General features: G+C 38.0%; 1 protein-coding gene across 3 annotated transcripts in view; it reads left to right on the top strand.

Moving 5' to 3' along the window:
* Window positions 1–26,574, top strand: part of neto1l (neuropilin (NRP) and tolloid (TLL)-like 1, like) — a 66,433-nt gene that overhangs the window by 24,740 nt on the left and 15,119 nt on the right. For all 3 annotated transcript variants that reach the window (XM_088402090.1, XM_088402089.1, XM_088402091.1), the window contains 4 exons: window positions 17,212–17,253; window positions 17,547–17,674; window positions 24,935–25,017; window positions 25,795–25,940. In XM_088402090.1, coding sequence (XP_088258216.1) covers window positions 17,212–17,253; window positions 17,547–17,674; window positions 24,935–25,017; window positions 25,795–25,940 — 399 coding nt within the window. The remainder of the gene's footprint in view (window positions 1–17,211; window positions 17,254–17,546; window positions 17,675–24,934; window positions 25,018–25,794; window positions 25,941–26,574) is intronic.

Genomic DNA, 26,574 nt, shown 5'->3' with positions numbered 1-26,574 from the left:
AAGGTTGGCTACATGTCCCGAAAGCACTCCTACCTTAATTGAACAATATAAAAACAACAAAAATAAAATGATATCATACAGTGGATTTGGCAGACAGACTAGGTTTGTATTGTTTTGAGGGGATTTAAGCAACCAAATCTTTTGCTGTAATCATCCGGATTATGAAGAAAAATCAATTCTGAGTTGTTGTGCTTTACAAAGAGCACAAGCATTTATACATGTTGCATTGTGGCACTGTGTCATGTACAGTTTGCACACAGTAGAGGATAATACTTTGTTGCTCATTGTACTAGATGTGTGTACAACCTCGCATTATAGGTACTGTATATTGTACTAAATCACAAAAATAAAGAACAGCATGGCACGCCAGTCAAACTGTAGCCAATCAGTTTTATACTATACAATTCAAACTGAACTGTATTTTTCCATGTTTTTAGAATAAATTGAAGATCAACCTGGACATAATAAAAAACTAGGGTTGTGCAGCATTTGAATTTGAACAATTCAAATTCTGATTAGGGTTGGGGGAGGACTCACTAGAGTTGTTGTTTATGCTATATGTACTTCTCTGTTTTTTAACTTCCTTTTTCAACTTCATTTTTTTTTTAATTATGGTTTACTCAAAGGACTATTTTTAACCGGTAGCAATATCAATATTATCATGAAAGAAAATACAGTACTGCAGCAGTTAAAGGATGCTGCTTATTCCAGATGGAGGGCTTGACTAGTATTGATGTTTTTTTAAAAACAAAAAATCGTATATGGAAAAGCCACATTTAAGAGGAAAGCCTGTGCACAGATCTTTTTGCTTTTGGTTGTTGATTTTGACATGTGCTTTTCTGTCAATGTTTTGTGTTGGTAAAATGCTGCCAAATATAGTGAAAATTTCAAAATTGTCTTGTTTCGTGGACTCAATCTCCTGAGACATCTTGTCTCATGTAATTTATGTCTGAAAATTAATATTAGATCTACCTACCTGATGTTTTGGAGGGTTTTGGTTGCAAAAGAACAATCAAAATTAGGAGTTTGATCAAGTAAAATATATCATTTATCTCTTTGAAATCGCGTGCACCTCTAATCACACATCACATTACATAGGTGATGTAATTTAATTGTGTTACGTAAAATCCCATGTATTGAACATGTTCATGTGCTCGTAATATATACCAAGCACTGTAGAAAATAGTTGAAGGGACGAATTCCTGATTTTCCTGATTTAAGAAAAAAAAGACTCCAAGTGATTGTGCTGCAGGTGAAAAATGCTGAGGCAGTGACAGAGGTTTGTTTTTTATCGGCTGTCATTGGTTATCATTTTGGAACAAATATTGCCTTTCTACACACAGAGATTAAAATCACTTTTTTTATTAAAAGAAAGAAAGAAGACATGTAAGTTCAGTGTCATACAAGGGTCAGGTAGTTGGTAGTTTTGCACTTTTTCAATAAAGATTACCTCAAACGGATCTAGGACCATTAGATGAAAAAAAAAGAAAACAGGATATGAATGAGGTCCAAAATGAGCTTTCCTTGACACCTCCAAGAATCCAAGCCCGGATTCGCTATATTTCATGGCCATCCTAAGCACAAGGTACACATATAGATTAGCCCTCAAGGGCACTCTCACAGTGAGCCCATTGCTTGAGATTGATTATGGATTCAGTTTAGTGGCTGCTCCTACTTGAAGTCAGGATACCAACAGAAGGGGGACAAAGATGCTTTATTTGTGCCTTTATAGGCGCAGGCATGATGAAGACGTGCCAAAATGGAACATCTGGAAACGGCCTAGCATGCATGCAAATCGACTCCGTGCAAATTTTCAGGTTTCCTACCGCTATTCATCCACTGTCCTGTGTCTTGAGATTGAGCTGGATTTATGACCCATATTTTATTTGTCATTTTGAAAGAAACCCTTTATAGATGCTTTGTTATTTTTTTACAGTTATTTTCTGCCCTGTTGTGAAGTTTGATTATTGATCATGATGAGCACGTCTCAGCTTCTCAGTAACAACTGTCATGCTGAGGGCTCCTTGAACATGAATATATTGTGACTGGGGCGTGAGAAGGAAAGAAGGATGTATTAATGCCCAGTGTGGCGCATCCTCATGTTTGCCGCTGTGCCAGCGAGGACTTAATCAAGTGTCAGTGCACAGAGCTCTAGTGTATTTACGTGTCTCCATCAATTAGGGCTTTTGAAGCAATCTCAAAGTCACCAGCATGTTTGATTGTGTCGCTGGATTGTGCAACTGCACCTTAAGGTTGAACAAACGGTTGAATCAGTCAGCGCATTCCATACCTTATTTGTCACAGAGCAAGGCTGTATGTTGTAAGAGTGCGCGGCAGCTTTCGAATTGCTGCTATCTTGATACCATGGTATTGATTTCAGGCTGCTGGTGCTTCAGTTAAGAGAGATATCAATCCAGGTAGATGAAAGCAGAGTAATGATGGGTCCTATAGCAATAGATCTTCTTGGCTGTTAGACTCAGATACTGAACACACAGTTCCGTTTTTTGGATAAACATGTGTGCTATTCGAATAGATTTTCATGATAGAAAAACTGGGCACAAGATTCTTCTAATTGTTAAAATGTTTTTTGCCCATTTGGGGGTTTCTACAAAAACAACCTCCATAAGGTTTGGACTTGCATTTCCCAGTGGCCAAAAGGTTCAAACTGTAATCAAAAAGTATGAAAAGAAGGGATCAGTAGACCATGTGCACAGTTAAAAGCTGAATATGCCAAAGTGTTGAAAATGTTTTTTAAAAAACATCGAAATGTATTATGTAACATTCAAATGATTAATGTATCATTTTAAAGGGAATTACCGTAATTCTCCAAACATAAGATGCACCTGTGTATAAGACACACCTTTAATTTTGGGGTCAAATTCTGGTGTTTTCCATATTACTGTGTATAAGATGCACACACACTTTGGCAACGTTAATAAAAACTAAAGCAAAACATAAAAAATCTCATTTTTTGTTAACTCTTCATATTTTCTTATGTTTATATCCGTAAGTTATACATTTGTTACGTGCTAAGTTAAGTGTATGTCAGATTTCTCACGTTGTGAGCAGTTAGTAAACGCCTCACCAGTGTTGAAGGCGTTGGAAGCTGTTGTTTTTTCCTTTTCCTTGCGGAGCAATTTGAGTTCATTTCACCATAAATAAAAAGTGTGTGTGCGTGTGTGTCACCTCTTCTTGGAGACAGCTATGTTGTGAATTTTGATGAATTGTGATCAAAAGGGTCCTGCTGGAAATTAAGCTGCTCCAAACCAATAAGTATAAAGCTACCAATAATAGCGTTAGATATAATGCATCAGGTCTCCACCTTGGAATTTTACTTGACTGTGATTTAAGACATAATAGAGAGTGAGTTCAAATTTATTTTCTCTCTTGTTCATCCTTCTGCCATGATTGCATTACAGAGCTTATTTATGGAGGAAGCAATTTATACAATCCTGTTTAACTTAGTGAATTGGTTGTTTTTCTCAAGTTCAGTCAAATTTATGCAATAATTGTTTTTGCTTGACACAGAATGAATGATGAACAAAATGGCCAGAATCACTTGGCACCACCTTCACGATAACTCTCACTCTAAAGACAATTTTCTGACTGGCACACAATTCCTCAAAACATAATTTTCTGACTGGCACGCAATTCCTCAATCTTCCAATCAAGATCATTTGGGTAAATTAAACAGGCTAACTGTTTAGGAAATAGACTGCGGAACTGGAAACAGCACTGCTTACTCATTAAAAAGTAAACTAGGAAAGTTTATTTTAACCTTGCAAGATTAAATGTGGTATCGTCTCCTGTCTGTGCTATTTTGAGTAATGATTGACACATCACTTTACTATTTATATTTTACAATCAGCACTAGCGCTAGCATTATGATTTTTTTTTTATTTAGAATTGATTATATCATTGTTTCTTTAATTTAATCATCAAATAATCTGATAAAATTTCATTTTGCATTAACATGCATTGCAAATCAATTTTCTCCCAATTACTATTTATTAACAATTACTGTTTATTTAGTATTGTTTAGTGTAAAGCAATGGCACATAAGAGGGATTGGTGTTGTGCTCACTATACATTTTGAAATCAAAATCCGCTTCGGTCATCATTTTCCAAAGTAAAAATACGTTTTGATTAAACACAAAACAATAAGACTATTGTCAAATCAGAGAATAATTACTGCTGAGAAGCTGTAATTAGAAAATTTGGCCAATTTCACATTAAACGATAGCTGTAATCCATCATTCGATTTTTAAATAGTGGTAAGTTAATTTGATGGTTGATTACTTGCCAGTTACAGTGAACCACCGGGATATGACATCCCTGGCTTACGTTTTTTTCACGTTACGAAGTGGAATAGTTTTTTCATCGCCTCTTTACGGCATTTTTCCCGCTTTACCGCATCAACAACTGTCATGACCTGTGGATTTGACTGTGCTGTTTTGCCTCCCTCTTCAGGCGTTTTTAGAAAATTGCTCTCATTTTCTGTTTGCGTCAAACTGCCCGCGCTGCAATGCGTCACTAAGATGCTGGTCTGATATTGGTCGGCATCATGGTGTCACTAAGAGGCCACCACGGTGTATTATAGTACTTAATTTCATCTTTAATTATTTAGCCATGGGTCCCAAGACTGCTAGTGATGTTATAGGTAGAAGTAAGAAGATGATTAGTATGGAAACAAAGCTGGAGATGATCAAGAAATACGAAAAAGGCTAGGCTAGGCTACGGTAGGCTAGCCTCGCTAGGGTTTATAGTCCACTGTAATTAGTTCATTTTGGCAGTGCTGAAAATACTCACTTCAGTGGCATCTTTTCATGGTTCCGATGGTCCACTTTACTAAGCCTGGTGGTATTAGAGGCTGTTGGAATCGCCATAAGACATTTGTTATGTTTTATAATAGTAACTTGGAAATAGTCTGTTTGAAAATAATCACAATAACACTAATGTAAGGGAATTAAAAATACAACATGTGAACTTAAAAAAACAGTAATCACAATTAGAGAGAATTAGAGTTTCAGCAGGATACAACATATGATCTGATGTCTGTCTTAAAAGGAAAACACAATATGGATCATGACATTATAAGGTCAACAATCGTAATTGTGAGGCATGTTCTCTCTATGCTGGCATGTTCCCCCTCTTTTTTCTGTGAGTATAGGGCAAAGGTGTGAATATCAATTCGGATGTTTGTGTACTCCGATTGGCTAACAATCAGTCGTGGGTGTAGTCCACTTCCTTGACTCAAGGCAGCGGTTGCTTAAGTTGTGCTATGATAAATGTCGATGTGGCTGTAACTCTATTTCCCACAGCTTGCATTACATAAAAATGTACTTGTGGCTTATAGCTCCTCTGGTGGTCACAGAACAGCAGTGCATGCCATTTGTCTGAAGTTGCTTGAATGTTTTCTCGTATTTTACCTCACATTCTTAAATCGGACTTAAAATATACATTGTTAAATCAATGCCCCTTAAGTATTACTTTACCAAAGTAGCAATCAAGATATTTGACGTTCCCAAAATCTATGCATGAGTGCATTGGCTGCGAGCTAAAATGGATTTGGCTGCAGTTTATCACTCCAGCTGGTCAAATTGATCCAGATAGTTGACACAGACATGTTTGAGCCTCTGATTCGTCCCCTGGTCCTGGAAAATTGAAAAGCGGAGTCTGTTTCCCCTCTTCTTCTGGTGACAGTGAGATGAAAGGCAATCTTGAGGAAGCAATCAAGGCTCAGCCATTGTTTGCGGAAATGTCCTTTATTGTCGCATTGTCTCCCTCAGTTACACTGCCACATACTTGTGCGCTGTAATAAGTGGCCCAGCGGTGATGTTGTGTTGATTTATTGCATGGCTTCCCAAATAGAAGTTGGATGGAATGTGTCTGTCACTTAGACAGAAGCACCTGTGATGCAGCGAAGACGCTAAGTGCTCCTCGAGGATGTTGGTCCCCAAGACACCTTTTCTCTTGCCTACTGAAAAAAAATGTCATTCTGCCATACATTACTCCCCGACGCAGTGTAACAATACTTACAAGCGGAATGTGTATAGTGGTGGTTCTTGGTCTGCTTCCTGCCCTTGGTCGTGTTTCCCAAGAGCTTTCAAGGTGGCATAAGAAGTGTACGTTTAAGGACTTGATCAATGGACTAGTTGGAGAAACACACCTAAAGTAGATCACACACACACACACACACACACACACACACATAAACCAATCGTCAACACATCGCCGTAAGTAATGGCTGACGAAGTGGAATGTGAGTCTTCCCACTGTCCTCCAAAACCACAAAAAGCTCACATTTTGTGTGCACTATAGTAATCATCAGAAGTGGGCAACTTACATTTTTTTTGCTGGTCCGAAATTCATCAGAGCCCCTTCCCTTTTCTGTCATCATTCGCCCATCAATTTTTGAAGCCAGGCAAAATTTTAATCGTCAGGCCATCAGTGTAATTTTGTCCAACCTTAGACCACCACTAGAGGGTGACATTTGACTTTTTTTCTGGTCCGTAATTCATCAGGCACTGGTCTACTTCTGGCTGTACCCATACTTCTATTTCTACTACATCTAGATAGGTGGCTCCCCGGTAGACCACGGGCAACGTATTGAGCAACCCTGATTTAAAGGTTCCCCACTGGCTGTGTTTACTTCTACTGTGTTGGGCTATGTTGCCATGTTATGTATTGTGGACAAATATTTTTTGTTCCTTTGACAATATCTTCTTTTGGCAATATGTGTTTACTTTTATAGTCCTTCTAAATGAAAATAATTAATATAAGTGTTTCTTTACTTCATTCTTTTGCACTGATTTCAACCGATTTCCGATCAGGTGGTCATGATCTGGAAATCCCAACTAATGATAACACTAACTACAGCGGGCCCCTGTGTTACGAGATTAATCCATTCCGCGGTTGGGCACGTAAGGCGAATTCACCGTATTCTGGGCAATCCAAACCTATGTTAAATAGCTAATGCGTTTAGAATACCAGGTAAAAACATCCAAATTGTACATACATATTAACAATTAGTACAAAAATAGTATAGTAAGTGATACGCATATCTAGTATACATGTTTACAATCGGAAAACATCATAAATGAAAAATATAGAAAGGATTTATTTACCTTTGAGTGGCACTTGTTATGCCCATATTCCCTAGTAAGGGCAGCCTAGGCTAGGCTAGCTTCGTATTTCTTGATTATCCCCAGCTTCGTTTCCATATAAATCATTTTCGTACTTCTCTCTTAAACATCCTTAGCAATCTTGGGATCCATGGCTAACCCATTCAAGTTTGAATTAAGCAGTAAAATACACTATAAATATGGTTTTGTAATCACTCGCGATAGAACAAAGCTTTTCCATTCAGCCATATTGAAACGAGTGAGGCCGACCAATAGCTGACCAGCATCTTTGTGAGGAGACGCACACCAAGGCAGTTAGAATGCAACAGAAAATAAGTGCAATTACCTAAAAACGCCTGCAGATGGAGACAAAACAACACAAATACAGCCAACCCCCTAGGGCCACGACAGTTGTTTTCCTCACAAAGCCGGGAAAATATTGTAAAGAAGGGATGAAAAAACTTAGTATTCCACATCGCAGCCAGAGTTGCTGTAACACAGGGGTCCACTTTACTATATTTACACATTCAGAAGGCACCCAAACAAAAACTGAGATTATGATAGATTGAATTTATTGCACTTAAATATTGTAATATTGCATTTCAAACTCAATTCAACTCAACTTTGTATCTAATCAAACTGCCAATTTCATTTTTTTTCACATGACTGATTCAAGTCATGCAATCTTATTTTGTCACAACAAATACTTCAGTGAAAATTAAAAAAAAACATTTTTTTTAAATCACCAACCATTAAGCATGTCCCGATCACATTTTTTGCACCTGAGTCCAACTACAACTATTCACCTTAACAAATGTGGAACAGTATCATAGCCGCTTCTCTTATAAAGATCAATAATGCATCACCTGAAGCGTAAGTTCACACACAAGGGCAGCGATCAAATTCTATGACACGCCGCCCTCCAAGCTGATTCAAAACTCCCACTGGTGCATTTGGGGCTCAAGGGTGTGTTACCGTTATGATCGTTTCAATACAGTCCAAGGTCAAGCCCTGCATCCATGCAAGTGTGAAGAACAATGGCTTTAGTTCCCCTTGGTGAATACCTAAAACAATGTAACTGCAATGTCACCAGCTGTGGTTTGTCTCTTGTATTTTCATGTGTTTCAATGTGTAATTGATAGTCAATGGCACTCTTAGTGCAACATTGTGTCTCCTAATCACTGTTAGTCAATAACAAACTGGCCATGACACCCATTAAGTCCAATCAGTCTGCAATAGATCCTCATCCGAAACCAATTCCATACAACCTGTTCAGTAGGGTTCTCATCCATCAAAGCCTATATTAAAATGTTTAATCGGAGTTAAGTTATGTTTCCAGTCATACATCAGGCAAATTGGCACAATTCATAACAGAGGTGTTTAGCGTTTGTCAGCATACAAAGAAAATCTGATATATGATAGGGAAATGTTTATCTTTTTTTATGATTACTTTAAGCAAGCAAATAATTGTGTACATTAAAGATGAGGCAAAACAGGATTATTTTCACTCTTCTAACACTGCCTCCATTATCCGGTTTTTCAAAATTTTTCGATAGCATTGAGTGCCAAGTCAAAATGCATTTTTTTGTATATGCCGTGGGCCGCCGAATTGTGGATAGTGGATCGCAAATGGCCCTCGGGCCTTAGTTTGGACACCAGAGCAGCGCTAAGACGGTTGTGGATCAGCTACAAATCAGAAAGCTTGATAAATACTTATTTACAACTTTAAACCAAATCTCCCCTAAAAATTCTATGTTTGGTTATTTCTGTGGAACTTTGTTCAAAGTAAATGTTAATATGTAAATATTTAGCTTCACACCCTCAGTAAGAGATTTCATATTGTATAAGCAGTCTGGGGAAATATTTCCAAATTAGAATGGATGTGGTTGGATGAACGAAGGGACAGTCATAAGGAAATAAAAATATTCTTACTACTGTATATTAGTGGAAATCTATGACTGTCTCACGAGTCACTTCCAATTTTGGGGTGTCTGATTCGATTGAGCTGATTCTCAATTTTTGATTCAAAACAATTTTCGATTCGAATCAATTCCATTCAATTAAAAATAATTTCTGCCTCAAAGTTGCAAAAATTCATCGTGGTACTTCGTTTTAATTTACATTTTATTAAATTTTGATTTGTAAGGAATGTGCACTTTTCACCAAAACAAGTAGAAAACTGCTATTCTTTGGAGCCAGCTATGATTTTTGTAGCTTTTATAGAATAAAACATTATGAAACAAGTGCAAATGTATAGCTAAAAAAGGTAGCACAAGATACATTCTCATTTCACAGCTCCAAAATATTATGCGGAAAATCTGTTGCCCAAATGAAAACTATTAATATTTTTCAGTATATTTATGACAAAACAAATGTTAAAAGATGCACACGTTTCATGCTTTGCCCATACTCCTAATTTAACTGCTAAATTCAGAGTATGGGCAAAGCATGAAATGTGTGCAACTGCAAGCATATTGGGAGCATTATCAGTCACAGTTGTAACATGTTATTTAGTTTAGACAGTTTTTTTTTTATTCATTTACATGTATGCAAATATTGTGTTTGTGGTTTTGTCATTTGGAATGAGCATTCATTGTTTTCATTTCATTTTGTTTTCTTTTATATTGTGTACATGCTGAAGTTTTGTGTTGCGTTGATTGCAGACAATTTGCTTTCTCTTCTTCTTGAATAGTTGTTCTTGGTTAGTGCATTTAATTAACATGCGTGCGTGACACTTTTAATGCTTACACAATCAGCAGATCTTTGACGGTCCTACTCCAGCAGCAAAGTGAAATTCTTGGCTTTTGTGCATCACATTAGTTTTCAAAACACGAAAAGACTGACTTGTTTTCAAAGAGGACGGTTCAATTTCCTCCATTGCTTGTGCATCCACTTGTGCGTCGTGCGTGCCAGCTTGCAGAAGCCGATAGGAAGCGTATCGATTTCATTTTAAAAATAATACCGATATAGGAGCATATTATATTGATTGGAGTAAATGAGAATCACGATTCCTATAAGAATAGATTTTGGGGGGGCACGACCCTTGTGTCCATGTTCTTTTCTTCATGAAAGAGTGCAGATCTAAACTACAACTACTTAACATTCTAATGTCTACAAATGCTAATGTTTTTTTACCCTGCTCCTATAAAGGATGACATTGTGCAGATGTTTTGAATGGATGATGTGCATAGTTTGGAGGTTTAACTGTTTTTCTACCAGCCCAGTAAAAATGGATCTTTGACGTCTATAAACGTCAATGGCAGTGAATGAATTAAGAACTTTATGCATGCAGTTCTTCTTACCTGTGCGTTTTCCTCCTCAATGTCTCATGTTCCCTTGATGTCTGCTGAACTTCACACGAGGTCCTACCTGCCGTGATTAATGATAGCACTTTATTAGCTTGATCAACCACTTAAGCACACATTATTAATCAGATGCTTATTTAAATGTCACAGCGGAGCCGCTGAGAGGAAATGGGGCCACAGGGAAATTGAGTTCTGTGTGTATCAGAGAGATTGCTGGGATATTACAACACACTGCCAACCCTGAGACTCATTCACACTTTGTATTTTTTACTTTCATTCATTCAGATGTGGAGCTTTGGCGCTTTTCAATTCCCAGTTAGAGTGCCTCATTAATAAAACATTGTGTTTTGCCTGTGATACTACTAAACCACTGGGAAGGCGTGCTTATTAGGAATTTACTTTGCTGCCTGCTTACTTAAAAATATGAACACGTCGCAAAGCTAGTTAATCAGTGCCTAATAATAATTTAAATGTCTGGCTGCTAACATGAATAAACTCTGCAATGCTGTGAGCGTTGTAAACATGGTGTTGCGCTGCAAGCTGTTTATTTTCAACTGGAGGCTTTACACAGTGCTTTTGAATATTTCTACATTTACCATATTTCCCTGTAAATGCATGTTAGCCTCTGCTTATATGTGCTTGTATGGCAACATGGCAATCTGTCTTCCTGGCGTTTAAGAGAGCATTTCCACTGTTTCAAGGGGTAAATACGGTAAGCTCCAGAAGATTACACTCTTAGCTGAGGTTTATGAGGAGAGCAGAGGGTGTGGCAATGTGTGGATGTGCTCTGAATTCCACACAAGTGGAGGGAAGGAGCTGTATGCAGGGATGCATGAATAGAATGGTATAGTACACACACACACACGTACACACGCAGTCCAGATGTCAGAACATGCGGTGGTGCTGAAAGAGAAAAATCTGGTTTACTGTGCATGCCCTTTTTGCACTGAAAATGTTTTTGTTTGTCGTTCTTTCAGGTCCGGTTTTTGAAGTATAATGTGCATCTAATTTCTAACAGTTTGGCAAAGTAAAGGTCAGAAGGGGTACAATGTTTCCGCTAAGCTAGCAATGGTGGCTCGCTACTGCTAAATCCTCACTGCCGCTGCTAGGGTTGAGCTATATAGCATTTTGGCAACAACAACAACAAAAGTTTTCTTTTAAAGGAACTGTATCATGGGATTTAAAACAATCCACGGTTGAATATATGAAAAATGATTAAATCATACCTTCGACTCATGGCGATTTAATTGCTTATGAAATATGAAGGGGATTTTTTTTTTGATTGCAACATTTCTAACCAGCAAGTGAAATGTGTCTTGTTGGTTGAAACCACGCCTCTCACCGTGTGGCTGTCCGGTCCCGTGCATAACGCCCTTCTGAAGCTGATCAGCCACAAAACAATATTGAAAAAAAAGCATAAACTTGGGTGTGTAAACCTTTATGTATGACTGTGATGTTACAATATTGAGAAGGTCAAAATACATGTAAATGAGTAATTAGGTTAGTAGCAGAAAAAATAGCCCAGTAGCATTCTTTATACAGCATAAATGTGCTATATAAATTCATCCACTGGACATGATTCTTTCATATACAATAAAGCCAATGTGTACTTACAGATATGGCCTCTCCATAGGGTGCAATTGTGGAAATTGTGCCAGCTTTCATTTGGAATGTCATGACAATTACACTTGTATTGGCAAAGATTTACAATACATAATCACAAATGCCTGCTGGTTGTCCAGCTGTGTGCTCCTAAACACACATTTTTGCGAGTTTGTCATGTTTTACGCTGACATTTTTTACAGATAAATGAAAGGTTGTTTACTTGGCCGACTCGGTGCAAAATATCTCCAAAAGGAGAAAAAAAGTAAAGCACTAATTGGATAATGTGGATGTGCCTTTAGTCTGCACAGGCAGTCCAAGGCAGTGCTGAGGCGAGGCGTTCGAGAACATAGAGATGCAAAAATGGGTGGGGCTGGCGCTAAAAATGTACTAAAGATATATATTTTTTCTTCCTACTTGTATTTTTAACTGACTTATTTTATGGTTATTTTGTAGTTGTGAATTTAATCTCAATGTGATCCTATTTTTAACAATATGTGATCATTTCCTGTGAGATCTGCGCATGCTGCCTCTGCCATGCTTAGTGTAGTTCTGTGATTGTTTCAGCAATCCCTCAGTTTGCAGTATTGCTCCCTGAGGGTAGGCTGTTTACAGCTTTAGCCACTCTTTTGTTACCTTATTCCCTTCAAAGTGTGTGCTATTTGGGGAACATGATATGTATTTAGGGGTGGGAATCCTTGACTGTCTCACAATTTGATTGAAATCCTTTTTTGAGTTCCCCAATTTGTTTCAGAATCGAGTTTTGATTAAAAAGGATTTTCTATTCAAAATTATTCGATTTCATTCAATTAAAAATGATTTCTGCTTCAATTTCTCGATGTGCAAGTAATTATTGTAGTACTTCAGTCTGCTTTGCAAGATAGAATAACAAAGGGAGACAACGTTTCATTTTTGTTTTTACATTTATTATGTTTTGATTCATAACATGCCTTTTTCCACAAATATAGCAGCATCTGGACAACTGCTACTCTTTGAGGCTAGCTATAAATTGTGAGGCTTTTATATTACATAAAATAAAATGAAACAAAAATTTCAACAAAGGTACAAGAAGGTACATTATCATTTCACATTTCAGTACAAAAATATTGTGTGAAAACCTGTTGCCCAGATGTAAAATATTAATATTCCTAAGTACTTTTATTCCAAACAAGATATGAAAATAAGTAGCTAAATTGAGAGTATGGGCAAAGCATGAAACGTTTATTAATCGTGCCAGTTTGTTAATCTCTGAGTATATTGGGAGCCATGAAATTACTTTCAGGCCATTTTGCTACAGCTTCAGTCTCTGTTTGAAGCTTTCAAGTCTAAAACAAAGATGAAAATTTAAAACGTATGACATGTTCAATTTAATGAATGGTAATATTCTTCATCTGTTTCAAATTTTCTTTGAGAGTCCAAAGTACCCCATCTCTGGTGAGCTATTTTTAGAAAAGACCATTGAGAAGGATGGGGGAAAAAAATCAATAGGTGTCTAATTCGGTTCAAAGTGGCTGCTTGTTGATTCCATTTTGCGAGCAACCAATCATATTGTGCCTCGATTAGACCCCCCCCCCCCCCCCCCCCAAAAAAAAAAAAAAAAAAAGAAACAAGAGCTTACTAGTGAAGGAAACCTTGCTTTTTAAAACTACAGTATAAATTTAACCTAGTTGTTGGCCTATGGTTGTATACATTACGTTTAACTAAGTCTAGTAGCTTTTATTTGTTTTCCAATTTTATTTTGGCACGCATTGTTGCTATGTTCGGCCACTGCACGTATCTTACATAAACCATCAATCAATAGAATCCATCGAGTCAATCAAAATGGAAAGAGAGGCAGAGGAATTGATTGATGGTGAAATGGAGGCCTCCTGATTGAAATTCAGCAGCCCTCTTCTTAAAAGGTCATGGGGGGCACGAGGGACATTTATAAGCACAGTATCCTCTTTGGAGCGACCTCTCTTGCCATGTAAGAATAGCAGTGCGCTGGTTCACATGCATGTATTCCACCGAGGTGCCTTGGCCTTGTGACGGCAGAGGGTTAAGTGATGCCAGCAACCAATCATAAATCTCTGCAGCAAGCAGCGCACATGACCTGAAGGTCGCTGTTTCATTAACTGTCGTCCTCTTTGATTTTCTCATCATTCATGCGCGTCTTCCTCCCAGCTGCATGCACCCACACATCTCGGAGGAGGCTAATAGACTTCGAGAAGAGCAACCTCACACATATAAACAAATAGAGCCGCAAACTCATCATTTAGCTCTATCTTCACATGCCACTTTTTTAAGTACAGTTAGATTTTCTAAAACAATACTTTCCAACTGTTTTTCATACTGCTATAACTTGTAACATTGTATAACGTGTATGAGGCAAGTGATTCACTCATCCATCCCAGCTAATAATTTAAGGACAATTTTTAATCTAAAAATGTCTAATCGTTGAAATTTCTGCTTCCCAGCAGTAAATATTCTCAAATTTCTGTAGCCCTTCATGACCACAGATTATTTTCATATTGAATCAAAATAAAACATTTTATGTTCATATTTTACATTTCCAGTGATCCAGGAATCATTTACAAGTCCACAGGAGCAATAATATTTATTTTTGGATTATTTTGAGCATATAAATTTACTTAAGTTTTGTTTGGAGTCATGCGAAGTACTTCCTGTGTGATGTCATTGCCAAAGTGCTAACGACATGCTAACACGGTTAACGTCAGATGTATTTATCAGCCCAAAGTGGTATGTTACATGTGTTTTCTCTCGTTATGAGAGACAATATATATATTTTTTTTTCGTAACGAGGCGTTTGTAAGTAGGGATAGTCCTGTACTTTGAAAAAGAGAAATATTTCCAGAGATGGGCGTTTTTGCAGGTCAGACAATTGTCAGTGCCCAGTGCTGGTCTGTTGCTCAGTGAAGTTAATTCATTATAGTGTCATTGACTATAAAGCAATTTCAGTTTATAGTTAATGGAAGCAAGCAACATGATAATCAAATAGGCGAAACACTTGGCTTGTGTTTTTATCAGTAAAAAGGGGGCATTGGACTGACAGAATGTCTATCCCAGCGATTACAACAATGGATGAAAAACACATTTTCGACATTCTTATTCTGTTGTTTTTTGGAGCGTTTCCATCATTCATCAGTCTTTCGGCAAAACGAGTGTACATCGATGACGGGCCAATAGACTGTCCATCGGTGCTGAAGGACTGCCCACCGCTGAACATTTCTGCCTATTAGAGTAATTGAATCAGAATGTTTTTATATTTTCTTCGCTGTTAATTTGAAATAATGTCCTGGATTGTGATAAATGGGTGGAAATTCAAATATTTTTTGGCTCCAATCATCCATCCATCCATTTTCTTTAACCGCTTATCCTCATTAGGGTTGCTGGCCTGCTGCTGCTGCCTATTGCCACTGTCTATGGGAACATCCTGAACCGGTTGCCAGCCAATTGCAGGGCACACAGAGACAAACAACCATTCACGCACCCAATCACACCCAGAGACAATTTAGAGTGTGTAATTCACCTGCCATGCTCATTTTTTGGAATGAGGGAGGAACCCGGGGTGCCAGGAGAGAACCCACACGGGCTCGAGGAGAACCTGCAAACTCCAGGTGGATTTGAACTCGGGTCCCTGAAGTGTGAGGCGGACGTACTCACCACTCTTCTGTCATGCTAGCCACTTTAAACTACAATGAACAATTCTTTCAATTACTGCTTGTGCATTATGGTGGTTGTGTCCATTTTTTCTATGTTCCGATGGTGGGAGTAGCTTTCACACCTCGGGGTGTAGTCCCAGATTTGAAGTCAGGCCAAGAATATCTACTCTTTGATTTTTCTCAGTTTGCTTCAGTCACTTCTTTTTTAGCTAGCCCCTCATGTGCAGCACACACAATGTTCATGTTCAAACATATCGTTACAGTCATTGTGACTCATGTCTTTAAAAAAAAGATTGAGCATACACAGACAAAGCCCATGACATTTGGCAAAGTTGTTCCTACTGTGCAATCAATCCTTTCTTCCACAGTGACCTCGGCTGGTCGTTACAAGCGTCTCAAGCCACATTTAATGCCTTTCTGTGTGCGTGGGTGTGTGCACATGAGAGCTAACCACAAGCTCTAAGTCAATGGACTGGGGATACAGTGGATTTGTTCTTATTCCTGCTATTAGAAGGTTACAGTGTGATAAAGTACCATTGTTGTAAAGTCAAATATTCATAGCTTGGATCCTTCGCATGAAATACAATTCCCAGATACCAGACAAGTGTGCACCCTAGTGAGCAGCAAAGGGATGACATCAGAGGATTCTGGGATAGATTCCAACTTATCCCCTACCCTAATGAGGATAAGAGCTTTAGAAAATAGATGGATTGATGGATACTGTATACACAGAGGATGCACAGCGGCAGTGGTCAAAGTTTGTCTCAGGTGAAGTCTTGCTGAGGCTGAAGAAAATCAGGTGGTCGTTCAGGTCGGCCAAGGTTCTTGATTTAATTTTTTGCAACATTATACAAAATGTTGCTTCAAAACTTCAACGTCAAGGTGACTTTCAAGACTTTTCCAGATACTGTACTTCTCTAATCTCTGAGGCTGAGGAATGTATGGGTTTGGCCCACTTTGAATGCGGACCACTATATTTTTCTGTAATACCTCTAACACTAACCCCCTCCCCCCCCTTTTTTTTTCTTTTGTTAAACTAGAACGTTGCGGAAAGAGGTATGAATTTACAATGAGCAGCAGTTTGTCATTTTGCAGGAGAACACAGATTGTGAGTCTGGCCCCTCTCTCAGCATCTCAGGTCCAAAATCGGTGACCTTGCAAGTGTTCTGGATAAATGAAAAAAAAAAATCTCATAAATCAAAATCAGGTAGAAAGTTAACCAAAAAGAGGAAGCAAAATCTTGTAGGGAGTTCTTGTAGGAAGTTCACCCAAAAACTTTTATGGATGCAAAGGATAACCTACTCGGTTTGTGTTTGTTATAATATTGGCCTGTAATTGGCCTGCATCAACTTTTATTTGGGGTCACCGTTTCTTTGAAATTGATTTTGATAAGCCATGTAATGTCGGGGGAAATCCTTCATTTTACTGTTGCAATGTCTTCAACAGTGTCTTCTTTCTCAAGATCCCACTTTTGTGATTATGCATTCAAGTTGAATCCCTCTTCTGCTCTCTCCTCAGATCCAGACTTTGCAGACTTGGGAGTACCACCGCCTCTCCCCTGTAGGTAGTCTCTCTCTCTCTCTCTCTCTCTCTCTCTCTCTCTCTCTCTCTCTCTCATAATGAACAGTGATATTATAATATTATACTAATGATCATATTCAGTAATAAGTTAAGTAACAAAGTACTTTCAAAATGAAGTACACTAATCTGTCAATAATGTTTTTTTTTTTAAGATAACTAGCACCACTGATGACATTTTCATGCCAGTAATGTTGTGTGTTTCACTTGTTGACCTGACGAGGTTGCTGTCACTGGCGTGTGCGCACGTGTGTGTGCACTCGCGTGTGTTTCAGCATGTCAATACGACATGGTCGGTCCGGAAGGTATCGTCGAGTCTCATCAGATCACCAGAGACGGGAAGGCTGGCGCCAACGAAGCGGTCGACTGCAAATGGTACATCCGGGCACCACCGCGCTCCAAGGTGAGCCAGCTGCCCTCGTAAATACCTTTACTTCACGGGCATGCCATCCAATCGCCACCAATTTCACGAGGTACAGTTGTTGTCACGAACCAGATCAGTTCCTGTCATCTACAATATAACCATAACCAGAATATAAACTATAGATGAGTTCTTTTCCAAGGTTGAGCAATCAGTCCAGCCATCTGTTTTCTATCCTGTAAATCTCAGTTAAACATCATTAAAACCGTGGTGTGAAACTACGCTGCTAATCCAGATAACTTTGTAATATTTCTCATTTTCATGTTGCCGATAAGATGCCATTAAAAATCCACTCAATGAAGTGCACTTCTACTTATGTGTAACCCAAAATGATGAACATCAGTCTTGTCATCTTTTAAAGGTTGTTTTTTCCCTATCCTATCCTCGCTTGTATTCATCAGGAAGGGCTTACTGTGAGGATCATACAAAGTTTTTTTTTTCTCATTCATTTTTATTCATCTTCCCACCAAATGCACTAAGAAAGAGGGTCAGAGGGTTGCATCAGGAAACCTTGATATTACATGTGGGCTGTCTGCATCTGTCAGCAGTCTCCCAAAGTAGCTTTTCATGACTACAGGGGGACCTTGCCTCTGTGAGGGTCAAAAGGCGTTCTTGTCGGGTCAGTTACTTCTTTTTGCAAAATTAAATCATCTGGATCCAGATACATTTTTTAAGAAGAATATACAGTGATCCCTTTCTTCTTCGCACCTCCCCTATCACGCCCTCAGTGCAGTGCAGATTTTTTTCCATGAAACAAACAAAAAAAAGCTATATTGCAGAGACACGCTGTGAAGGTTCCCTGAATGCCAGACAGATGGGGTGACTGTAAATGCACATGCCACGGGAACTCCTCGGACATTGAACTACTGCAGTACACATATTAAATCTTAAATTATTAAACCTTATACTGTACAGTAACTGTACTGTTATGCCATTTGGTTTTCATGTCTTGTCTTAATGTAGTCAGGATCACTGTGAGCCGCAGTTGCCCTACATCTAACTAGAGTCAAGCAAGTAGCTAACCAAAAATGATTAAAAAGCAGAGATGACGCTTGAAATTCCAATTTATTACAAAAGGTAAGAGGATCCGCAAGCTTTCTTTCCACTTTGCTGGTCCCTTTCAGCCGCTCGTTTGTGATTGACTACTGTTCTCAGCTGACTGGCCAGGCAATCTGTCTGTCAGCAGAAGGGGCAAACCCTTGTCCTCACTGGGCAATTGTTGCGCCGGGAGCCAATCACATGTCTTGTAGGAGTGCCCCTGTCTTCCAGGATTGCGCCTTGAGCTGATTGACAGATTGGCTGGCCATTGGCATATATATTTTAACAATGACTGAAAAAAAAACAAAGGAAAAAACTGAATTATTAGAATGGACAAAGTCTATTTATTCTTTGTCTAAAGCCACACATCATTGACATCTGTGAGCACACAGATGTCTTTGTTTTTGTTTGTTTTTGTTTTTTTTTAAGCAGCACGTCCACGTTATTTTTTTTTTATTTCAAGCATGCCCTTGACTGTGTCAATCTGTCCCCAGCATTTGAGAATACTCATTCAGATGGCACTAATGTAGTAGGAATACAGAGGTGGCACTTTACCACATGTGCCAGCACAGAATAGCCTACTGGTGGGCAACAAATACCAAGGAAAAATGCTATTGTTATAATATATAAATTACAGTGAAACCTCGAGATGCGGTCGCTTCTGTGCCTTCATATTACAAAAATGACTGAGCATATGAAAGAAACACAACGAAATGAAACAACACAAACCTTGGAATCTCAAAATTCCCATTTAAATTAAACACAACATTAGATTCTACTTCTCAGTAAGGCTGCTCGGATATTATTGCAGTTAGGGTTGAGCACTGTGCGGAAGCCCGAGAGAGCGGATTGATTTAAAAAAAAAATTAAAATAAGATGTTTCAAAACCGATGTATGACTTATTAGAAACCGAACATCTTATTCCAAGACACGTATTTTGTCAATATATCTATATTATCGCCCAGCACTAGTTGAGAACAGTCCTTTTTTTTTTTTTTTTTTTTTGTCGCTGCGGAGGAAGTTCTCCGAGTCTCACACACGAAAGAGACCAGAAAGGATGAAAGAAGAAAGCTTTGGGATCCTCTCTGTATTATTTGCTATACTCCATGTATTGCCTCACAGCCTCACAGCAAGCCTTGCTTTACTATATCAAAAAATACACAAAGAATCCAAATAATGTAACGGCACTGTTTTCATTCATTGTTTGTGTGTGTCCTATCCAACTGCATTTCCAATCAATATCAGTTCCCATGCAAATAAAAAATAATTACTACAAATAACCAAAGAGTGAGTATATCAAACTCCCACTGCATAATAAAAGTGTTGCAAAGTAATAAAGCATTCACGATTATGATGACCATATAGCCGAATAGGATGCATTCAAATAAAAACATTAAAAACAAAACTTTACTGTATTGCAGCATGATAACTGGTGCCACTGTGACATATGGCTTCATCTGCTACTTAGCTCCTTTTCAACTTTTTCCCCAGGCCACATATACACCCTTGTTTACTCGCGAGAATGTTCTTTTATATTGTGCACTACACAATCATCAAGTAGCGCACTTAGTACAATACAATACAAAATTCAGATTCTAGTTTTCAGTGGTTAAAGACCCTCACAATATGACACTGAGAGACATTTACATCATTTCTCTTCTCACATTGCTAATATTGTACTGATATACTATTACCACAGTTTTGGCAGAAAGAACAGCAATGGCAGATAATGACATCCAATCCTAGAAGCTTTAATCATCTGCATCGAAGGACTTCGGAGAGATCAAGGGACACCCGAAATTCAATGTGGGAATAGAATGGATGAGTAAAATTAATATGATTTAATGAAGCATGTTTTTTTTCAGAGGAGCACAAGAGTGATGCAAAGGGATTTGTCGTAGTCTTCCTCTTAAAAACATGCAATATGCAGTTTAATAAAAAGAGCATTATGTACTTCTGCATTGATTAAAAAAATCAATAAATAAAACTTTGTCCTGTTTAAATGTATGTGTGCTAGTTCCCAGAGCAGAATAGAATAGAGAATAGCTGCTGTTAAAGGTAATCTCACACTCCTGATGAATTATACCCCTGAAGGCACAATCATGTACTTCCCGATCAATAATTTGCTCGATTTGATCACCTTTTGTGATTGTTAACTGAATAGTTATTCAGTAGCTATAATGTGTTCCAGCTCACCTGCAATCCTAATGTGCCAATATAAAAAAAAAAAACGCTAGTGAGCCAGTTATAGACCTACTCCGCTCTTTCTCCAAATAGTTCTAGCTGTCAGTCATCTCATTTTGCCCTCCGCTTCTGACACCGAGTGCATTTCTACATGCATGTCATTCATCAGAAATATGGATGTTGGTTGTGACTGTAATGAACAGCCGGGATTCACCATTACATGGGGCATTTAGCAAAAGTGTGAACAAATTCTTCCACCAGTCAGTGATGGATTTTGCTTCATTACTGGCTGCAGTGGAATCAATAAGCAGGCAGCCTATTTTCCTGCTGGAACCAATCTCTCGCCTTGCAAATTGGTGATTGTATCTATTTGATCCATTGCCGTCATTTGGGTTTGTGATGCAATCTGAACCTAATTTTTCCTCATCTATTGTCCTTTTTAATCCACTGGCATGTTTCTTCTTGAAAAAAAAAGTAATTCCCTTACTTATTTGTGACGTGTTTTCATAAAAAGTAGGCGTATGTTGAGGATTTTAGTTTAGAGTTGGTGACAAAAAGGCAAATTTGGGGCTGAAATGTCCGTTTTTGAATTTCTACAAAAACAAGCTCCTTCAGGTATCGCCTTTCATTTCCAAATAGCCAAGAGGTTAAAATTATAATCAACATGTATGAAAATATAAGTTGAGTAGACAATGTGCACCATTGCTAAGGAGTTCTTTAATCTGACAAGCTAGCCAGTGCGTCCCTTGGTAGTTGCCACAGAATTACCCATAGTTCCTAGTCTTGAACATTTCTCAAATACGTTGACAAATGAATGGACGAATCGACCAATAAAAACCATAAACACCATGATGTGACCCTTTAGCACAAAGCCAGTTGGGCAAATAGCAGTACCAACGCTGTACCATGGTTCTACATTATGCATACTGTAAAAACAAGCAAATATTCAAAATGTAATTCATCATCATTTCTGGGGTGTCTTTTTTTAATGACTTTATTCCTGCTTTTAATTGAATGATTTCATTCACGCATTACAACAGTTGTGTTAGGACAGTATTCAATGTTTTGTTTAGATGAGCGAGCCCCTCCCACACGGAGGGAATGGTGCGTCATATAAAAAATAAACATAAAAATGGTAAATGTTTTGAAATGCCATATGAGTAATTTTCTATTCTAATGTTTTTTGAGTAATCATAGATTCTAAAATGTAAGGTCAAACGTTTATATTTTGATTGTTCTTCAATGCCATCATTCTCGTGATGTTTACTTCCTGTTGATGACACATCACCCACACGTACGTGGCAAATAAGTCTGTGACATGCTCGAGCTATGACCACAAAGGCCACTTTTATGCTTGTTTATTTAGGAATTATTTATTTATTTATGTATTTGAACATAAAATGTACCTGTAAATTAAATAGGAGGTATGAGGAGAAGATTAAACATGAACCTTTAAGTCCTGCAATGTTGACATGTTACTCATGGCATCTAAATAGAAATGTGTTAAACCATTAAAATGTCATCAAAATTTTTATTTTCTTTTGGTGGTCAAATGCTATTGAGGTGCAATATCCTTGACAAAACTTTCTGGTCAACGCAAGGGCACACCTAATGGCAAATCATGTTTTCATTGACACAAAAAACAAATCAGATCACACACACAGATCTGTTGAGAAGTTTACCTTCCTCAGATTTTAAAGTCCCAGATTATCTTCTTACCTGCTGTTGGAATTTACTCTCCACCGGTCATTTAACACTTCCTGAGCAGTTTGGGATGGTATCTTTTATCTAAGTTACTGGTTGCTGCAGGCATTTGAAAGATGAATGCACCCAAACTTTAAGCACCTTTTAGTTTTTGAACTGGCAACCTTCAAACTGCTGTAAATGTTGTCTTTTTTTTTTGAGCTAACACCATGTATCCCATGTTATATTAAAGAGAATTAAGTGTAGAAATACTGCATATCAATGTCTCAAGTTTTCATTTTCAGAGACAACGCTTCACTAATTTATTTAATATTAGCACCATCAGTATAGAAAATAAGTTGGATAACACCATATCTGTCATTGTCACGCTGACACATTAAGGGTGGTGCCTTAATGGTGTAAAAGTAAAATAATATCCTTGACACCCGCCGTCATCGCATTCATAAATACACACGAAAAATCATTTTGAGACGTGGAGCTCTTTTTGGCTCTTTGTAGAAAATCACCATTTGATATGAGCATTCACGTTATTGTAGGATTGAACACAGCTGACTATGAAGATAGTGTAGGATGAATACTCTTCGGATAATTGATTATAGCATTTATTTATTGATTGATTTGTGCCTACATTTTCTTTATGGACTCTAACTACCGTGAATGTATTCAGGAATTATACTAAATATTCTACATTTGTTCCCTATGATGTGAATTTTTGATGTATGATGTGAATATAGGTCTTTTTCTTATTATCTATGAATAATTTACTTAATGCACTATTTCTACAATATTGTATTTTCCACTGTCACCTCCTAATCATAAGTTAATAATAAAAAGTAAACCACAACAATATTAAAATTAAATAGTTGTTCTGTACTCATGCTATTAGTGGCATCTTTTTTTGACCATCATTTCACTTGAAGGGCTCGACCACCCTGCTGAGAAACCAACGTGCTCCGACTCTCAGATCCATAATGCTAAAACTTCAACAACATTAAAATGTGATATCCTTAAAAATCCACACGGCATCTTTACCCAAAGGGGAGAGAAAATGTCTTTTGAAGCTCTTCCATCATCCATTTCTGCCTTCAAGGACTAATAGCAATTTAATTCCCCATACTCCGTGCCGTTGTTTTAGAAATGTACACGCCATCGGCAAGACAGATACGTAATGTATGGATGGATGCAACTTTGCATTGAAAAACACCTCGCATTACTTTGGCCTGTAGAAACTAAAGTGCATCCAGAACAAGAGCTTTGTCAAAGATAATAATGCACTGCTTGGATTGACACCATCAGCAGAGAGGAATTAATTCAACAACATGAAGGCAGCATTTTTAAATAACCGCAACTCTTGTATTGGGTCTCTTGAGAGTGACAGTACAATCTTACTGTATCAGCAACATCTCTGCAATGTTTTTTTTCTTTTAATTGTTTGAAATCCATCTTGGTCATCATGTTAGTGAAACCATGCTGATATTGCAGGCTCCATTAAAAATCCCCATCTGCAGCTTTCATCTTCGAGCATTTAAAGTGTCACATTCTCCTGTCACACTTGGTGAGAGGCCCTAGTCATTAACCGTAATGATGGCGACTCCGGCGTGCAGCCAAGTGCAACCACAGATGTGATTGGGCGATCTTGTCTTGATGAACGAGCCTCAGAGGCTGATGTAGGAAGATGGTGTCATTGGGTTCGCCAGTCATATTTGAGTTTTTAAGTCATTTGCTGCTGAAAAGGTGAGAGTGAGCGACTCAATTTTTACCTTTTTGTGTGGTTAGTGAGTGTAAGAGTGTATGTGACAGATTTTTCCACCTTGGTGGAGGTCTGCACTCTACTGCCTGCCATTCTAATTCATAATTGTTATTCGTTGACTGCTTTAGGTTAATAGTTTGTCCGTCCCAGATTTGACAGAGGCTCTAATAGGCATCACGCCTCAATTATTTGCTAGGAGCATCATCAACTTCAGTTGAATGAATGAAATAGCTCATCCTAAATAGACACAACTTGTTTGACCCCCTCAGAAAACAAAAATGGAGCAGTAATTACCTTACTGTGGCATCTGATACAACCACGCAAAACTATATCTTGATTATATCTACACATAGCATTTGTAAAGCCAAAATGTATTGTAGAAACATCTGTAGCGAAATGTTAATATTTAGAGAGCTATATTATGAGCATTCGATGTAATGACTTTGTTCAGCCCTATTGTCTTTGAGATGCTCTGTTCACCATCATAATTGTATGTCTCACATTAGAGAATTTCTGCCTATCATTTTCTGATCTGCGTATTATTATTTCTTCCTTTCTGAAACTAGATCTACCTACGTTTCCTTGACTATGAGATGGCCAACTCCAATGAATGCAAGCGCAATTTCGTAGCCGTGTATGACGGTGGCAGGTAAGACTGTTTGACGTAGAGTTTTATCATGGTTTTGTAGAGCCTATGTAATTGCCATCTAATCACATTATCTTAAGATAAAGGCTCTCAGTATGTGTGTTTTCTGCTGAGATGAAGAATGTAATAATATTTGATGTCAAGATAAGATAAGTGGCTCTTATCGGTTACTGACTTTTATTGCGCAAAGCACTTTAAAATGTTGCACCACCCACCTTTAATTGCCTTAGGGTCTATTATATTTGATGTGCATTTTAGTTTTTTATAATGACAGAAATTATTCATGATAAAAATAAAGTACAAACGCCGATAGGGAAATTAAGCCAATTATTGTAATTATAATTGTTGACTGTTATCTGTTGAGAAGGCTGCATGCCATCAGTTTTCTTTCAACAACTCATTTTAGAAATAACTTTCCGAAATTTGCTCGTACCACTTTTTTTTTCATGAGCAAAGCTTTTTTCCTAAACCTTCAATCAGCTTTACTTTACTCAAGATAATATATCTTAAAGTCAGATAAAGAATGATTAAAGTGTGGGCTTAAAGACTATGTTGTGTTTTATCTGGAGATCCACAGTTTTCAGCTGTGATTACAAGATAACAAACTAGAAGGGCACTCGCAAGGAAAACCACCGGCAAAGCTGAATTTTGTTGTTGAGATTTCCATAATATTCACTGACAAAATGTTGAAAGTAATGTTTTTTTTTGTTGTTTTTTTTGTGAAGGGTTTGCTTGTTTAATTATTTTATTTTTAACCAAATTCTTAACTTCTTACCCGAGTTCGGTAGAGGACCTGAAGAGCAAGTTCTGTTCCACTGTGGCCAATGACCTCATGCTGGTGTCGACACTCGGTGTCATTCGGATGTGGGCAGATGAGGCCAGCCGAAAAAGCCGCTTCCGCATCCTTTTCACGACCTACCAAGAACGTAAGACTCTATAAAATGGAAACTTGGTTTTTTTTTCATTTAAAAAAAAAAAAACATATTGAGGAAAGACAGGCTGTGAAGGTTTTCTGCATGCCAAACAAAGACGAGTTGACTGTCAACGCACATGCCACAGGTACTCATACAAGATGCATGATTGGCTTCCGGCGCAACATAGAGGGCAGCAGTGGATAACAACTCCTGCCCTTATTGGTTGATGTTCAAGCTGGGAGCCAATCCATGTCTTGTAGGAGTGCCCAGGAGCTGAATGACTGATACTGAGTGAACTTAAAACACGAGTGAAAGAGCACGGCAGAAGAAGCTCGGTGAGGAGGACTAAAGAGATTGAAAACTCTTCCCTGTTATCAACACATTTGTTAAGTTATTGGCGTCACTGAAACGGGGGCAAAAAGGGGCAAAACAATAGTACAATATTTTACAGTACATATAGAGTATTCTATTTATTTTATTTGATTTTTTTTGTTATTATTTGCACCATGTTCCGACTCACACAGAAATTCAGGTTACGTCTTGAGAACGGATCCAAGTCATAAGTCGAGGACCGCCTGTATATATCTTGTGTGAGTGTGTTTATTGTTGTTTACTTATTGTTATTAGACATATTAAGAATTAGTCA

This window comes from Hippichthys cyanospilos, chromosome 19 (genome assembly GCF_059441005.1).
Source record: "Hippichthys cyanospilos isolate Australia breed blue-spotted pipefish chromosome 19, RoL_Hcya_1.0, whole genome shotgun sequence".
In the NCBI taxonomy this organism is placed as follows: Eukaryota; Metazoa; Chordata; class Actinopteri; order Syngnathiformes; family Syngnathidae; genus Hippichthys; species Hippichthys cyanospilos.
Note: the sequence above shows the minus strand (reverse complement) of the source record. Positions and strands in the feature narration are given on the sequence as shown.